Consider the following 14,485-nt stretch of genomic DNA (forward strand, 5'->3'; position numbering starts at 1 on the left):
AAACTACTGGTTTAAGACAATTCCTGTTTCTCAGGACAAAAAAAATTCAGCAGATTTAATCATACAGTTTTTAGAGAATTCAGTATCAATCACTAAATGATTTTTTTTTCATTCATGTGCGCGAGAGCAAAACTTGCATGAATTCTTGTTTTATTGAATTTATTTACTTTTGTTAAAATATCTTCTTGTTGTTCTAAGACAGATTTAAATCTTTTCTTCTCAGTTTCAACGTTTTTTCATGATTCGTTTCGTAATAACGAAACAAGTTGTATTCTTTTGGAAATGGCATTTCTGTATTACAAATAAAACACACAATTTTACTGCGCGCAGCACCACGTAATTTCCCATTTGTCTTGAAAAACACGCTCTTCTTTTGTTCCTTTTCTTTTACCCGTTTTTACTTCCTCGAAGTAAAAGAAGTATTGTAATCGCGAAAAATTTCGGGTATCATATTTCAACAAAAATATCCTTTTCAACCGCACTCCAAACCGTTTAAACGATGTTTTTGCATGGCATCGGTATGTACGGACAAAATAAAAGACTCTTTTTGCCAAAAAGGATGGTAAATTGGATTTAAAATGGATTCAGAAGAGATTTTGTTCGTGTACGTACGTACGTTCTTGAGTAATCTCCCATTACTCAAGAACGAGCAGCCGTACAATGCTGAAATTTTGTATACGAGACTGCTGTAACATGTAGTTGTCCACCTCACATTTTCGTTTCAATCGGCTGCACCAATTGTACATTAATATATATATTGCTGTGTTTTTCTTTTCTGACACCAGTTACGTTATTTTCTTCCTTCAGGTTCGTTCGGGGTTTGTGTAGATTTGGAGTGAATAATGACAATACTACTTGATGAAGTATCGAAACACACTTTATTGGCCGGTGCTTCACGGCAAAGCACTAGAGTACAGCTCCCGACTCTGCTCGGTCGGTCTTGAAACTCCATGTACTCTCATGACTCTCCACGCTACAAGTCGCGATGCACTCCACGACACTCAGAGCACAGCTCCCGATTCTTCGGTTCAGTCGTTCCCGGAGCTCAACACGCTTTCTCGACGATGCACTATCCGCGATACACTACGAGACTTTTTCGGTGCACTCGGCACTCCCTGCCCGGCTGTAAACTCGATTGAGTCGCTAGACAAGACACCAACTTAATACTAACTCGCACTCCAGACGAGGCACTCTGACTCGCCCTCTCGATGAAGCGCACACTAACTGACTGCGGACCAGCAGGGTTTATATAGCTTTCGGCTTGTGTTCGAGAACATTCTGGGCTAAACCGGTAAGAATTCGTTCCAGAAGGTTCTCCATCCGTCCATGGTATATCGTCAATTATGTCGCCAAATGGGCGATTTCTTGTTAAATGTGACAATCCTGCCTTCCCTGACTACTTTATGGCAACCCTAAAACTCCTTTGCGGGGAAGCCATCTTACCGCGCTTGTACATTTCGTAATAATATATATATATATTCCAACTCTCTTACCTGGTTCGCTGAGCATAGTATCTTTATTCTTATAGGTTGGTAAATTGTAAATTTTTTGCTTTAAAAGTGATTAATTTATGTGGTTTATATGTTTCGGTTAAGGTGTTTATGCCTTTAGTTAATCATCAGGCAATAGTTGTAGAATTATCAACAATTAAAAAGTTTAAGCAGCCAGTGAAGCCTAACGAACCACCATTTGTTTACATCTGAAACTCAGTAGAATAGTGAACTAAGTCATTTTCTGCACCTTCAATGTCTTTTTGACGAGTGGGACCAAAAGTAAACTTTCAGTTTTGTGCACCGAAAAATTTGCCTTCTTGCCTGCTGGACGCATTGCTCGTTTTTGCGTAGAAATTCTAATTTTGTTCGTGAAATTTTTTTAACAGTATTTTGTGTGTTATGTATTTCTGCATTTAACAATTTTTAACGAAAATATTTTGAGTTTTTATGTATTTTTGCTTTGCCGCGAAGTGAGAACATAATTAAATGAATGAGAAATATATCTCTAATGAAATTCGAGGAAATAAGTTTAAATGAAATGCAGGAAAAAATGCGTGTAATGTAATGTTCCTTAGAAGGAAGTCATGTGGTGTACACATCACATTTTTTAAAGACATGGTTTGCAATTTAATCTCCTAATTAAAACCACAATTATAATTTTGTTTACAACTTTAATTCAACAAGACCGATTTTCCTCTGAAAGCAACACTCAAACGTTTTGCTCGATTTCAAATGATCTGCCCTCACTTGTTGATCACGAATGTGACGGTAAGGCCTTTTTACCGCAGATTTAATGCATCGGATTACTATTCATGTGTAATAAATATTTTATTGTGTATTTATTGTCATTATTATTATTACATATTGCATAAAACTATGCTTAATGTACTACGTATTGATTGTTAAATGTAGATCAATATGTTTTGAACTAAAAGTATAATTCTATATTTCAAAATCTTGCAGTAAAAGGTAAGTTATTTCAGATTTCAAAATTTTCACCTGGAAGGCTGATCAGGTTTATTTTTTGCATGATATAATTTTAAAACATGACAGAAGAAACTTTCTCTTTTATTTAGATAAATTGGATAGTGCTATTTTTTAATAATTTAATTTCTGCGTATGTTAAAATGTTTATTACTTAATTTCTACATATATGGTCAACTAAATTAATAGCCCTTTTAAAAAGTAATCTTTTCTTTGTTTTACCAGTTACCAAAGTTGATGGCCGACTTAGGAGGATGTTTAGGTCTTTATTTAGGAGTTTCTGTTATTTCGATCATTGAAATTGTTGAGTTTTTTGGCTGCGCCACAATCATATGTTTACTTCGCACCGGAAATCATTCCCGAGTTCAGTCCTCCAACGTTATGAGAAATGGTTCGTTATCCAAGAGAAGACGGCGGAACAAAAACAGAGCACTGAATGAAAATATTAGCTTGCCTTTCCTAAATTACAGAAACTCGCAAAAAAGAAGTCAAGGAAAGAAAGTTCCAAGAGCCAGTGAGGATATATGGAGGTAATTTATATTTTCCATGTATGATTTGAATTATTGCTATCATTAACACGTTTGTCTTCATTTAATTCTATCATTAAAAACATTTTCATACAAAAAACAGAATAAATATTTTTGCTTGTATGCGAAAAGTACTTTGTAAAAATTATGTTGCGCATCATCATTAAATACTTTATAGTTGATGTAGCAAAAAATATCTGATAAGTCCCTGTAAAGTTAAAAAAAAAAAAGGAAGAAAGAAAGAGAAAATCTGAAAACCTTCAGATTTTATATTGCGCCCAAAGAGGCGTTTTTTTACGTTTTAGGTGTTGTCGTGCTGTTGACATGGAACAATGGTTGCCTGAGCCTACTTCGAAGAGACGTTGGACTTCTATTTTCCACCCCCAATTTTGAGGAAGAACACTCCGGGGAGACTTGGGGTTTCCCACCCCTCTTCACTCTCACCAATTCACACGAGGGGACTTTCGGCTCGCCTCATATTTAGAGCGCCACCATGCCGCACCGACACTATACATTTACAAACATCCATGCCTTCTCCGGGATTCGAACCCGGTCCCTTTGGTACCGTAGCAGACTTCCCTAACCACTATACCGTCTGGGCGACGTTTTATGTATTACTTTTACCCATTAAATATCATGTTCTTCTCACTTAAACCACAAAATTCAATTCAATAGCAATATCGCAAAATAATTTTAAAATGAGCATATCTTTAGAATCTTTGATACACAGTCTCGCACTCTGGAGGTTAAAATGAGTGTGTATGTTTTTTTTTTTTTTTTTTTTTTTCCCTCCGTGCAGTGTTGCTATTGCTCGCTTTGAAATTGTTGAGTGTTTGTTAATCAGAAATTCATTAATATTTGACAAAATAGGAAATAGAGATAATAGAACAAATTCCAAATTTGGGCCTCTAGATGCTCATATGGGAATGGAGGACTACGTTATTCGAAATTTGATGTCTCTAGGTACCGTTGTTCTTTCAAAGTGCGAGAAAAGTACATACATCCACGCAGATTCTTCATTACTTATTTTCGGCCCACCAGCGGCCGAGCGGTAAAGTCGCTGAACACTGGTAGTTCGGTCCGAGTTTCGAATCCCGTGAACGGGCTGGCTGCATGGGCGTTTTCGTGGTTTTCCCCATGTGTAACGTGTATACGAGCCAGTTCCCCTTAGAAAGTCCTCCACGAAGGCATCCCTCCCGTTAGGCAGATAGCCTTAGTGTGCTTTGCCATAATTAAATAAACCAAACCAAACCATTATTTATTTTCTTTAAATAAAACACAATGCGATAATATTTGGTGGAAACAATTTGAAAAGTGAACCGACATTTATAGTGAACCAGAATGCCAAAACGAAATTAATATCCCTTCTGAGCAAATTGCCCCTTTGGGTTTAAAAAAAAAAAAGTTTGCTTTCAGCATTAACAGTCTGGATAAAAGTTTCGAGCAGAGCGAGAAACATTTTGTATAGCAGTAACTTCTGTTGTGTGAGGTACTGTAAAACTAGACGTTAATCATAGGGATAAGATTAACGACTTGTGCTGGCAATTACTGCCCTTGCAAGTGTTTAACTGTTAATACAACACACAATCCTGAATGAAAACTCAACAGATAGTTATTGGCTACTTCTGGTAGTTTTGCAACTTAAAATGATAACAGAAACTAAGTAGTTGCTTCTCATTATACAAAATTACAAAAATGAGTTGACATAATTCTAAGATTATAATTAATGAAAATGATATTCTAAATCTCAAAACTGTGTAAATAACTGAGATAGATCTGCTAGAAAAGATACACCAAAATGGCTGCTAAAAGCGATTTAACAATGGCTATAAGCGCAGCCATGGATGAAACATATCTGATGAAATGTTCTGGTGAAACTGTATCTGCAGAAAACCTACCTGTTTCACTGTCACCGCATGAAATCTTACATGGCAGCGATGTCGCACTAGCTTCAAAAAGTTCACGGTTAAAATAAACCGCATGTTTTTAAGCTATTCAATTTGTATAAACCTTTTTTTTGTCTCAGCACATATTTGTGATAAAATTACAAAGAGACTATGATAGAGTTCCACTCAAATCTCACTCTTACTAAGGAAAATTTGTCGCAATAACACAGCGGGGGGGGGGAATCCAAATCTGAAATCGATTAAGGGCTTAAAAGTAATTTAGTTTTTATTTAGGAATTGATTACTTTTTTATTTATGTAAAAAATCTGATTCGGATACCACATAACTTCCTTGTACGGAATATTAAATTATGCGCATTTTTTCCTGCATTTCATTTAAACTTGTTTCCTCGTATTTCATTTGAGATAGATTTCTCATTCAGTCAATTCACTTCTCACTTCGTGGCAAGGCAAAAGTGCATAAAATCTCAAAATAACTTCATTAAAAATTCAAAATATAGAAAACGTAAAACACCAAATACAGTTAAAACAATTAAAAAAAACAATTTTTACAATTAAAATTAGAGTTTAGGCAAAAGCAGCAATTCTTCCAGCAGACAAGAACGCGGATTTTTCGGTGCACAAAACTGAAAGTTTACTTTTGGCCCCTCTCGGCAACAATGCACTGGAGGTGCTGAAACTGAATTCACTATTCTGCTAAGTTTCAAATATAAACAAATATTACTGCTATGGTTAAAAAAAAATAGGCTTAACCGCATTTAAACAACTTTTGAATAGTTGATGATTCTACAACTATTGCATGCAGATTAACTAAAGGCATAAAAACTTTAATTGGAAAATAAGAACAACATAATTCAATCATTTTTAAAGAAAAAAAAAATGCACAATTTGCTAACATATAAGAATAAAAAAAACTGAGCTCACAGAGCCGAGTAACAGAATGGGTATATATATATATATATATATACATTTATATACTTTTATCGCGGCTGATTGCAACCAAAAAGGGAGGTGCACAACTGAATGTCATAGCAGTTCTACATACAAAATTTCAAGGTTTTGAGACAACGCGTTTTTGAGCTAATACACACCTAGATACTTACGTACGTACAGACGTCACGGAAAAATCTCCTGAATCCATTTAAAATCAATTTTATAATTCGTTTGGGGAAAAAAAGTCCTTTATTCTGTCCTTATCTACAGATGTCACGCAAAAACAGTGTTAAATTTCATTGGATAGTGGTCAAAATGTAAATTTTCTTTGAAATATGATACCTTAAATTTTTCGTGATTACAATACTTCCTTTACTTCGCAAAGGAAGCAAAGAAAGAAAACCAAACTTCATGTATAGTCCCAATGTTATCTTGTACTTCAAATTAAAATGTTGGTTATCCAATTAACTTATTTTTAAAAATATATACAAACTAAATTCTTCGGAAGGATTTAGAATTATTTCATCGTGATATAGTTGGTAAAAATAAAAATCGTTACGATAGACCTTTTTGAGTACGCCACATACATATACAGTGGTAGCCAAAATTGTGGACACTTTTGGAAATTTTTATCTTTTTGAATTTTGTATGCTTATAGAAAATGTTACGTTTCGCAAAGTGCAAACTTGTATATATCATTTTAAAGAGAATTTATTACTGAATTCAATACAAAACACAAAATTCAATTATCTGTAATACAAAAAAGTTATATGTACTTTAATATAAATAAAAAACACAGTTATGAAGTGGTTTGTAATGTCTAGCTTTTCTGGCCAATCACTGTTCTTGTTCTGAGAACCAATCAAATGTTAGTAACTGCCAGTAGAAGCTGACATCATGTTTACACTTGAAACAATTCATTATTTTGCTTTGTTCTGTAGAAGGAGGACCTATTTCTTATACACTGCAATTACAGGTAGGAATTTTTGTAAAAATTTTTAATATTTAGTCAAGAAGCAATGACGTCAAATAAAAGAGTAGATTGGACACCTAGAAAGAGATGTAATATTATTGTGTTACGAGAAAGTGGTCTTTCCTATGCTGAAATTGCAAGACAGGTGGGTGGTTCAGTGACTACATCTGGAGTCCGAAAGTTTTGTTTACGATATCAGGAGACAAATTCAATAAAAAACAAAGAAGGAAAAGGACGAAAAAGGTGCACTACATCTATTGATGACAGAAGAATAAAAAGACTATGTCTCCAAGATAGAAAAATGTCATCAGCGGCCATCAGAAGTGATCTGAATGATGCTGGTGTTTCTGTCAGTTCAAGAACAATCAGGAGAAGATTAACAGATGTTGGACTGAGAGGTAGAATTCCACGAAAAAAGCCTTATCTTAATTCTCAGCAACGAAAAAAAAAAAAAAAAAAAGGTTACAGTGGGAAAAGGAACACATTAATTGGACAGATGATCAGTGGTCACAAGTTATGTGGAGTGATGAAACTAAGATATCGTTATTCGGTAGTGATGGGCGAAAATATGTAAGACGTAGAATATGAGAAGAGCTACATCCTGACTGCATTCAAGCAACTATGAAGAACCCAGTTAATGTTATGATTTGGTCATGCATGTCAGCAGATGGTATTGGTCGCCTTCATGTCATCGATGGGACACTGAATGCCAGAAAATACATTGACACTATTCTAGAACCAAAACTTCTACCTTCCGTCAGAGATCTCTTTCCCAACAGTGCTTCGTTTATTTTTCAGCAGGATTCTGCTCCTTGCCACACGGCCAAAATATCGAAAGAGTGGGTTCGTACAAAGAGCATTAAATTGTTGTCATGGCCAGGAAACAGTCCTGACCTCAATCCTATCGAAAATTTGTGGCACCGTTTGAAAACTCTTTTCTGAATGAGGCGCTCATCAAATAAAAGGGAAGTAATTGAGGCTATAATTGTTTCCTGGCATCGTGTAATAACGAAAGAAGAGCTTAAAACTCTTGTCAGCTCAATGAAACGTCGATGTGAAGCTGTAATAAAAAATAAAGGGTACCCTACTAAGTACTGATAACTCACTGCAATCATCACTGTAATTGCATAACTCACTGCAATCATCACTGCAATGTCCACCTGTCGCATAGGTCATGCCACACTGCGAATTGTATGTTGTAAATATGTAGCCACAATATGTTATGTCGCTATGTCTTATCTATGCTTAACTATGTTATGTTGCTATACTATATCCACCTGTCATGTAAGTTACATTACGTTGTGTATTTAATGTTGTAAATATGTTATGTCACTATGCAATGACTGTAGTCTATACTATGTCCCGTCGAATGCTATGCCATGTTATGTTTGTGCTGAGCTATGTTATGTCGCCATGCAATGCTCTTCTGTCGTGTAGGTAAAGCAACTCTAGGTATTTTATGTTGTAAACATGTTATGCTCTAGATGGAGCGGGTCCCGGACTATACCCGATTAGTCTTTGAAAGCCGTCCAGGTGTCCGGCCCTGCTGTCACTGTCACCTGCAATCATCACTATCTAATGTATATCGATAACTATTATCATTTAACTTTTTTTTTTTTTTTTTTTTTTTTTTTTTTTTTTTTGTATTGCAAATAATTGAATTTAGTGTTTTGTATTGAATTCAGTAATAAATTCTCTTTAAGATGATATATACAAGTTTTCATTATGTGAAACGTAACGTTTTTTATAAGCATACAAAGTTCAAAAACATAAAAATTTCCAAAAGTGTCCACAATTTCGGCCACCACTATTAATTTTTTACCATAAAAATCATTTTAAGTTTTTAACAGTATTTATATATATATTTCCAAATTTTTGTCTTTAACCCTTTCCGGCACGCTACTTTAAAGTCGAAGTTTTGATTAAAAAAAAAAAGTAGGCATTCTAATTAGGCCTAGAGGAGTACACAAGTAAAATTTTGTGAACATAGCACTTATCGTTTTAATTCTGTGGGTGTGCCCAAATTGGCACACTGATTGAATAGAGCTTCGCAAAGAGTGCTGAAACGAGCTTTGTTGTCAATGAACTGACCGATGAAATGCGGAGAAACAAAGAATACAGACTTTCAGTTGTCCTAGATTATCGGTGAGCCCGGTGTAGGCACACCTAGGGTTCGCCGTTTGATTTTAGGCACGATTTCAAGGTAAAAATTTAAAATTAATAAGAATAATATAGAATAAGAAGATTAGCCTACAGCCAAAAAAAATAACATAGAAATTTCTTTTCAAACTATTCCTTTTATACCCTAAAACAAAATCTGGAAGATTTCTTTGAAAAATGAGGGTCTTAAAAGAAACTAAACATGGCTAAAATATATGGACTGGTTTGTGTTGAGCTGCCATCTACTATAAATAAAGAAGGTTCAGAGTAACCTATACTAATCTATAAATCCTTTTTCATTCAATTTTTCTGTGCGTACAGAAGGAAATTTTTAGGTGTGTCCAGACCGGACACACTGTGCCGCAAAGGGTTCAAGAGTAAAAAGTAGTTATTGTGTAAATTAAAGTATTCATAATGAAGAAAATGGAAAACGCTGTTTGTTGCTTATTTAATGTAGTTATAGGCCTCAGGCTTCTTATAGAAGACTCAAGCTGTTTTTCAATGGCCTTGATTTGTAATTTAATAATTATTAAACTTTGAAAGTGATATTTGTGAAGGTTATTGTGAACTTCAACAATTTTTAAAAATCGAATGTTCAGTTTTAGTTTCGGTTTCTTTCACTTGTTTCCAGCTCCAAATAAGATCTTTTACAACAACCGACATAATGTTCTGAACTATTCCGCATCATATTCTTCCTAAATGTCTAATGTTTTCAGTTGCTTTAGAGGTTATATCTAAAAAGTGTTTTTGTAAGAGCATAATCGGTGTACAGGAGATCAATTTGGTGTGCAGTTGATTTACGTATCCTCCAGCATTACTGCATTTTCAGACCTTTAAAATTCCATTTCGCATAATCTCTTTGTAGCGTCACTTATTTTGGATCTATTTTAATGTTATTACTTCTAAACTTACGTAGTACTCACTTGCAAATTCTTTTAAACCTGATAGTAGTAGAAGTTGAAACAATGAGTATTTTCGAAAACACGTTTTAGCAATTTATTTTTAATTGATACTGATCCCGCCGGCTAGCTCTAAAAGTATTTATTAATAGATCACAGAAACACTTACAAATAAAATATACACATCAAAACAGAACATAACCAAAACGGAATATCTAACATTTAGAATAACATTCGAGTGACGGAGACATAATATTGGAGAATGTATCCTCATCGCAGCTAGAGGTCGACTGACTGTAAATTATTCTCTTCGTCACTAGATGGCGTTTGATAAAAGAGCTCGGTTACATTCTAATAGTTATCTTATAACGCGTTATTTTGTACAAGGTGTGTCCAAAAAATATTGAGTCTGATTCCATACAACTCTTTAATTTGAAGGTAGTTTTACGGACACTTAATATCTTTCAAAATAGCATCCTCCTGTATTAATACACCATTGCCAACGACTCTGCCACCCATTTATACCCGCCTGGAAATCATCAACTGGAATGTTGTTTAGAACATGCGTTACGTTTTTCTGCAAGTTCTCCAGATTGTCAAAACGATGACCTATTAAGTTGGATTTTAACCTAGGGAATAGAAAAAAGTTCGACAGTGACAGATCGGGTACTGCACGGTGGTTGGAAAGCGTTGCGACTTTGTGTTTTGCCAGGAACTGAGTTCCTTTGAAGGCTGTGTGAAAAGGTGCATTATCGGGGTGTAGAATTCAATTGTTTAAAGTGTTAAGCTCCGGACAGACGCACGCGATTCGATTCCTCAACTTTTGAAGCACCTTCTTGGAAAAATCTGTATTGACTGTCTGTGCCGATGGCATGAACTCTTTGTGTACTATCCCTTGGTGTCAAAAAAGGCAATGAGCATGGATTTAGTTTTGATTTGCTCACTCGAGTCTTCTTTTCACGAGGAGATTGGAGCGTGCACCACTCTGCCTCTTTGTTTCGTCACCGGTAATCACTCGCTTCAAAAAATTAGGGTCATTTGTTACACACTCCAATAATCGACGCGAAATCGACTGGCGGTTTCTTTCTGGTTGGAACCAGCTTGGCACAAATTTTCCTCATATGAAGTTCTACCCTGATAATTTGATGCACGATCGATTTTGTAAGCCTTATCTTCTCCGCAATCATTCGGACATTCATCTGACGGTCATTGTCCAAAAGCGCTTTAATTTTAGCCACATTATGTAGCCCAGCACTTTCTTCGTCATCGACGCCCTCTCTTCCATCTTTGAAGAATTTGTGCCATCTAAACACTTCAGTCTTAGACAAAGAATCCTTCCTGTAGGCTAACTGTAACATGGCAAGCATCTCAGCAGCGGATATGTTTAGTTTTACACAGAACTTTATGGTGTATCGCTTCTCTATACTCCACTGCATTCTGAAAACCTAACGCCACTTTCAAAGGCGTGTTCGCTTCACTAGCGATCCGTGCGCTACAAAAGCTCAAGGCCAGCATCCGCCAGACTATGCAGCTGGACAGCTCCCACCACCCCTACCACTAGCAAACTCGGTCCTTTTGGCCTTCTGCTTGGCTTGAAAAATTTGGTATCATTACTTTCTAGACAGATTCTATAGTTGAAGATAACACTGTAATAAAGTGTTGCTGATAATGTTACTTTTAATTATTTCATCGTTTTAAGGAATTTTAAGGATATTTTTACAAAAATAATTTAAATCTGCCAGCATTTCTGCCAGCATAAATTTCATTATACTTTACTGAAATTATTTAATGCAAAAATTTCTTGTTATGGTTCTATCGTTTGTTGTGAAAGAATTTATGTACTTATTTTTTTCTTCCCACAGACCATCAGTATTTTCCTATCAAGATCCATATTATGAAGATGACTCTGCGACTAAAAGACATCAGATTCGCCGTTTCTGAAAAATTAATAATATTATGGGCATGAATAATTCTTGTTAGCTAATGAAATATGAACTTGTGTAAGTCGGCGAAGTCGTTATACAGATGTGAACCTTCACGCAACGCATCAGAAGCTCTCAGCATAAAAAAATACTGTGCTTCTGAAACTCTTGATGCAAATTAATACTTGATGTGAATTAATATTTATGCAATTCTTGAAGTGCCAAGTGATATTTGACTGTGAGCAAGATTTTCAATAGATAAAAATTTGTTACTCTCGTTCTGATATCGGAACTTTGAGTTGAAGCATAAGACGCCAAAGGGAAGCCAAGCTTCAAGAAGAAGAAGAAGATATCGGAATTAATTAAAGTTTAAAAGTGTTCTTGTATTTTCCATGAAAGACACATGCCTTTTTTTTTTTTCATGCATAAGATATAAATGGAGTGATGTATTTGTGCCTTCTTATAGGTGTATTGTAGATTTATCGTAAGTATACTGTGGCTTTGTTGTAGGTCTTATCAGGAAGACATATTAGTTGTTCACAAAAAGAAATTTTGTGCGGAGGATGTAATCATACAACTCCCAAAGTGTTTCTTTTACGAGATTCCACCATGAAGAGTCAGAGTTCATAAAATGCGAGTACATTCAACTACGAAGTCTTTTAAAATAGGTATTAAATAAGTGACACTGAATAATAAATTCATACTGATAATGTTGTTCGTATATTTGTTGTAATATGAAATCACCTAGCTTGATTTACGTAGCACATACTAAAATAATTTGTGGGTCAAAATTTTTGCAAATATCCCTTGAACATGCAGTTATTTATACCAAGTGCATTTATTTTCTAATAAAACTTTCAGTAGGACTCTTAGTTTGACTCAATTATCATTTATAGTTCAAATGGGGAAAAATAAATGCCGTCAATGGACAATTTTTTTCCTAATCAAGAATATGTATTATTCCTCTAGTTCTTTAATTTGCAATGTTTTTTTAAATTTCCACGAAGTTGCATTCATTAACGTTTTCTAGATTCCCATGTTTGCTTCTGGTGTCCATCGCCAAATGTCGTTTTTTCAACAACCATAAATTTACTGTACACTGAAGAGTTAAAAATATTCAAAGCTCTGCTAATTTTTATAACCATTAAGTTTGCTATTGTGCTTAAATGCAATGAAGCTTTTGTCAGAGTCGCTATTAAAATCGTTTGTTAGAAGCCACGTTCCCATTCACATGCTTAAATTCAAACGGTCTTGATTGCATTTAAAAGCGGCATAAAAAGTGATGGAATCTTCTTTTCTGAAAAGTATTCTCGAAAGCATTGTGACAATCATTTTTTGTGTTCTATCGCTTCGAACTTAATCACAAGCTCGTTCCCTCCAGAGGGTTATGCAGATTTTGAGAAGAGGTAGGGATTTAAGCAGTTAACTGGAACCGATAGTCGGTCCGTCGGCGGTAGCCTGCAGTTGTTTTATGTCGGATGTCTGATCCCGCCTAAGTTGGAATTTACCTGAAAAACGACAGCCGAATCTGGCCATAAGCGTGGTAGGTCTTAAAAAATGGAACCACTGGAAGAAACAGCCGTTGATTATTCAGGTTGAAGTAAGTAACGATGAAAAACATTCTTGTCCAAATCGGTAGGCTAAAGATTTTATGCCTCGCTTGATAAAAAGTAGTGAATTGTGGTTCTTCGTAGAACGTGCTCCTCTTTGAAATGTGGATTTTAGTTTCGTCAAGTAGGCTGTAATCTTTATATGCTTGTTTGCATTGCTCAAGAACAGATTCATTAAAGTTTTAATGTTAAATACAGTTAAATCTTGGTCTGCATGAAACTATCCCTTTCGTCTCGATAACTCGGGAAAGGAAGTTAGTGCCATTTTGTAATTAGATTTCAGAGAGCTAGTTGAACTGCTCTTATTAATCTAACATCTTAAAGCAGGAGTATAAAGTTAAGTGCCATACTGGCCCCTAACGTATTTTTAACGTATTGTCGCCCAACATATTTTGAGCTTTGTGTTGTTTAACGTATTTTGAACTTGTTGTTGCCTAACGTATTCTGAACATATTGCTGCTCCACGCTTCGTGAATAAACTAGCCGTAATAAAATGGCTCAAAGTTACATTAAGTAAAACTCCTGGACAAGAAAGAAATGGGCATTGTTCTGTTATCAGGACCCAATTAAGAAATCTATGTATATATGCACATGTGTATGCATGGATGTTCATATATGTATGTACATGCAAATACATGAATAAATCATCCATCCATACATACATTTATGAATCTAGTTCCTATAACAGAAAAGTACCAAATAAAAAGTTTTAACTCCAGCTGGTCCTGGACAAGCAAGCACCCTGTTAGATGGTTTTGGTAAAATAAGTATAATAAGTATAAATGATATTGATTAATAAGTAAGCGTAAATGATATTGATTAATAAGTAAGCGTAAATGATATTGATTAATAAGTAAAATAAGTATAAGTGATATTGATTAATAAATTTATATTGATGATGAAACTCTGTTGTTCGTATACCCTGTTGTTGTAATATGAAATCACATTGATTTACGTAGCACATACTGAAACACTTTGTGGGTCAAAATTTTTGCAGATATCCTTTGAACATCCATTACTTATACTAAGTGCATTTATTTTCTAGGAAAAACTTTCAGTGGGGTTTCTCAGTTTGACT

General features: G+C 35.0%; 1 protein-coding gene across 2 annotated transcripts in view; it reads left to right on the top strand.

The window, feature by feature from the left end:
* The window catches only part of LOC118194991 (acid-sensing ion channel 2-like), a 53,873-nt gene extending 41,204 nt beyond the window's left edge, over window positions 1-12,669 (top strand). For both annotated transcript variants that reach the window (XM_035366214.2, XM_035366215.2), the window contains exons 10-11: window positions 2,703-3,007; window positions 11,738-12,669. In XM_035366214.2, coding sequence (XP_035222105.1) covers window positions 2,703-3,007; window positions 11,738-11,816 — 384 coding nt within the window. In that variant the 3' untranslated portion in view covers window positions 11,817-12,669. The remainder of the gene's footprint in view (window positions 1-2,702; window positions 3,008-11,737) is intronic.
* Window positions 12,670-14,485: the final 1,816 nt, after the last annotated feature.

Source organism: Stegodyphus dumicola, chromosome 9, assembly GCF_044657685.1.
Source record: "Stegodyphus dumicola isolate Sdum_Otavi_A_Nest chromosome 9, ASM4465768v1".
Taxonomy (NCBI): Eukaryota; Metazoa; Arthropoda; class Arachnida; order Araneae; family Eresidae; genus Stegodyphus; species Stegodyphus dumicola.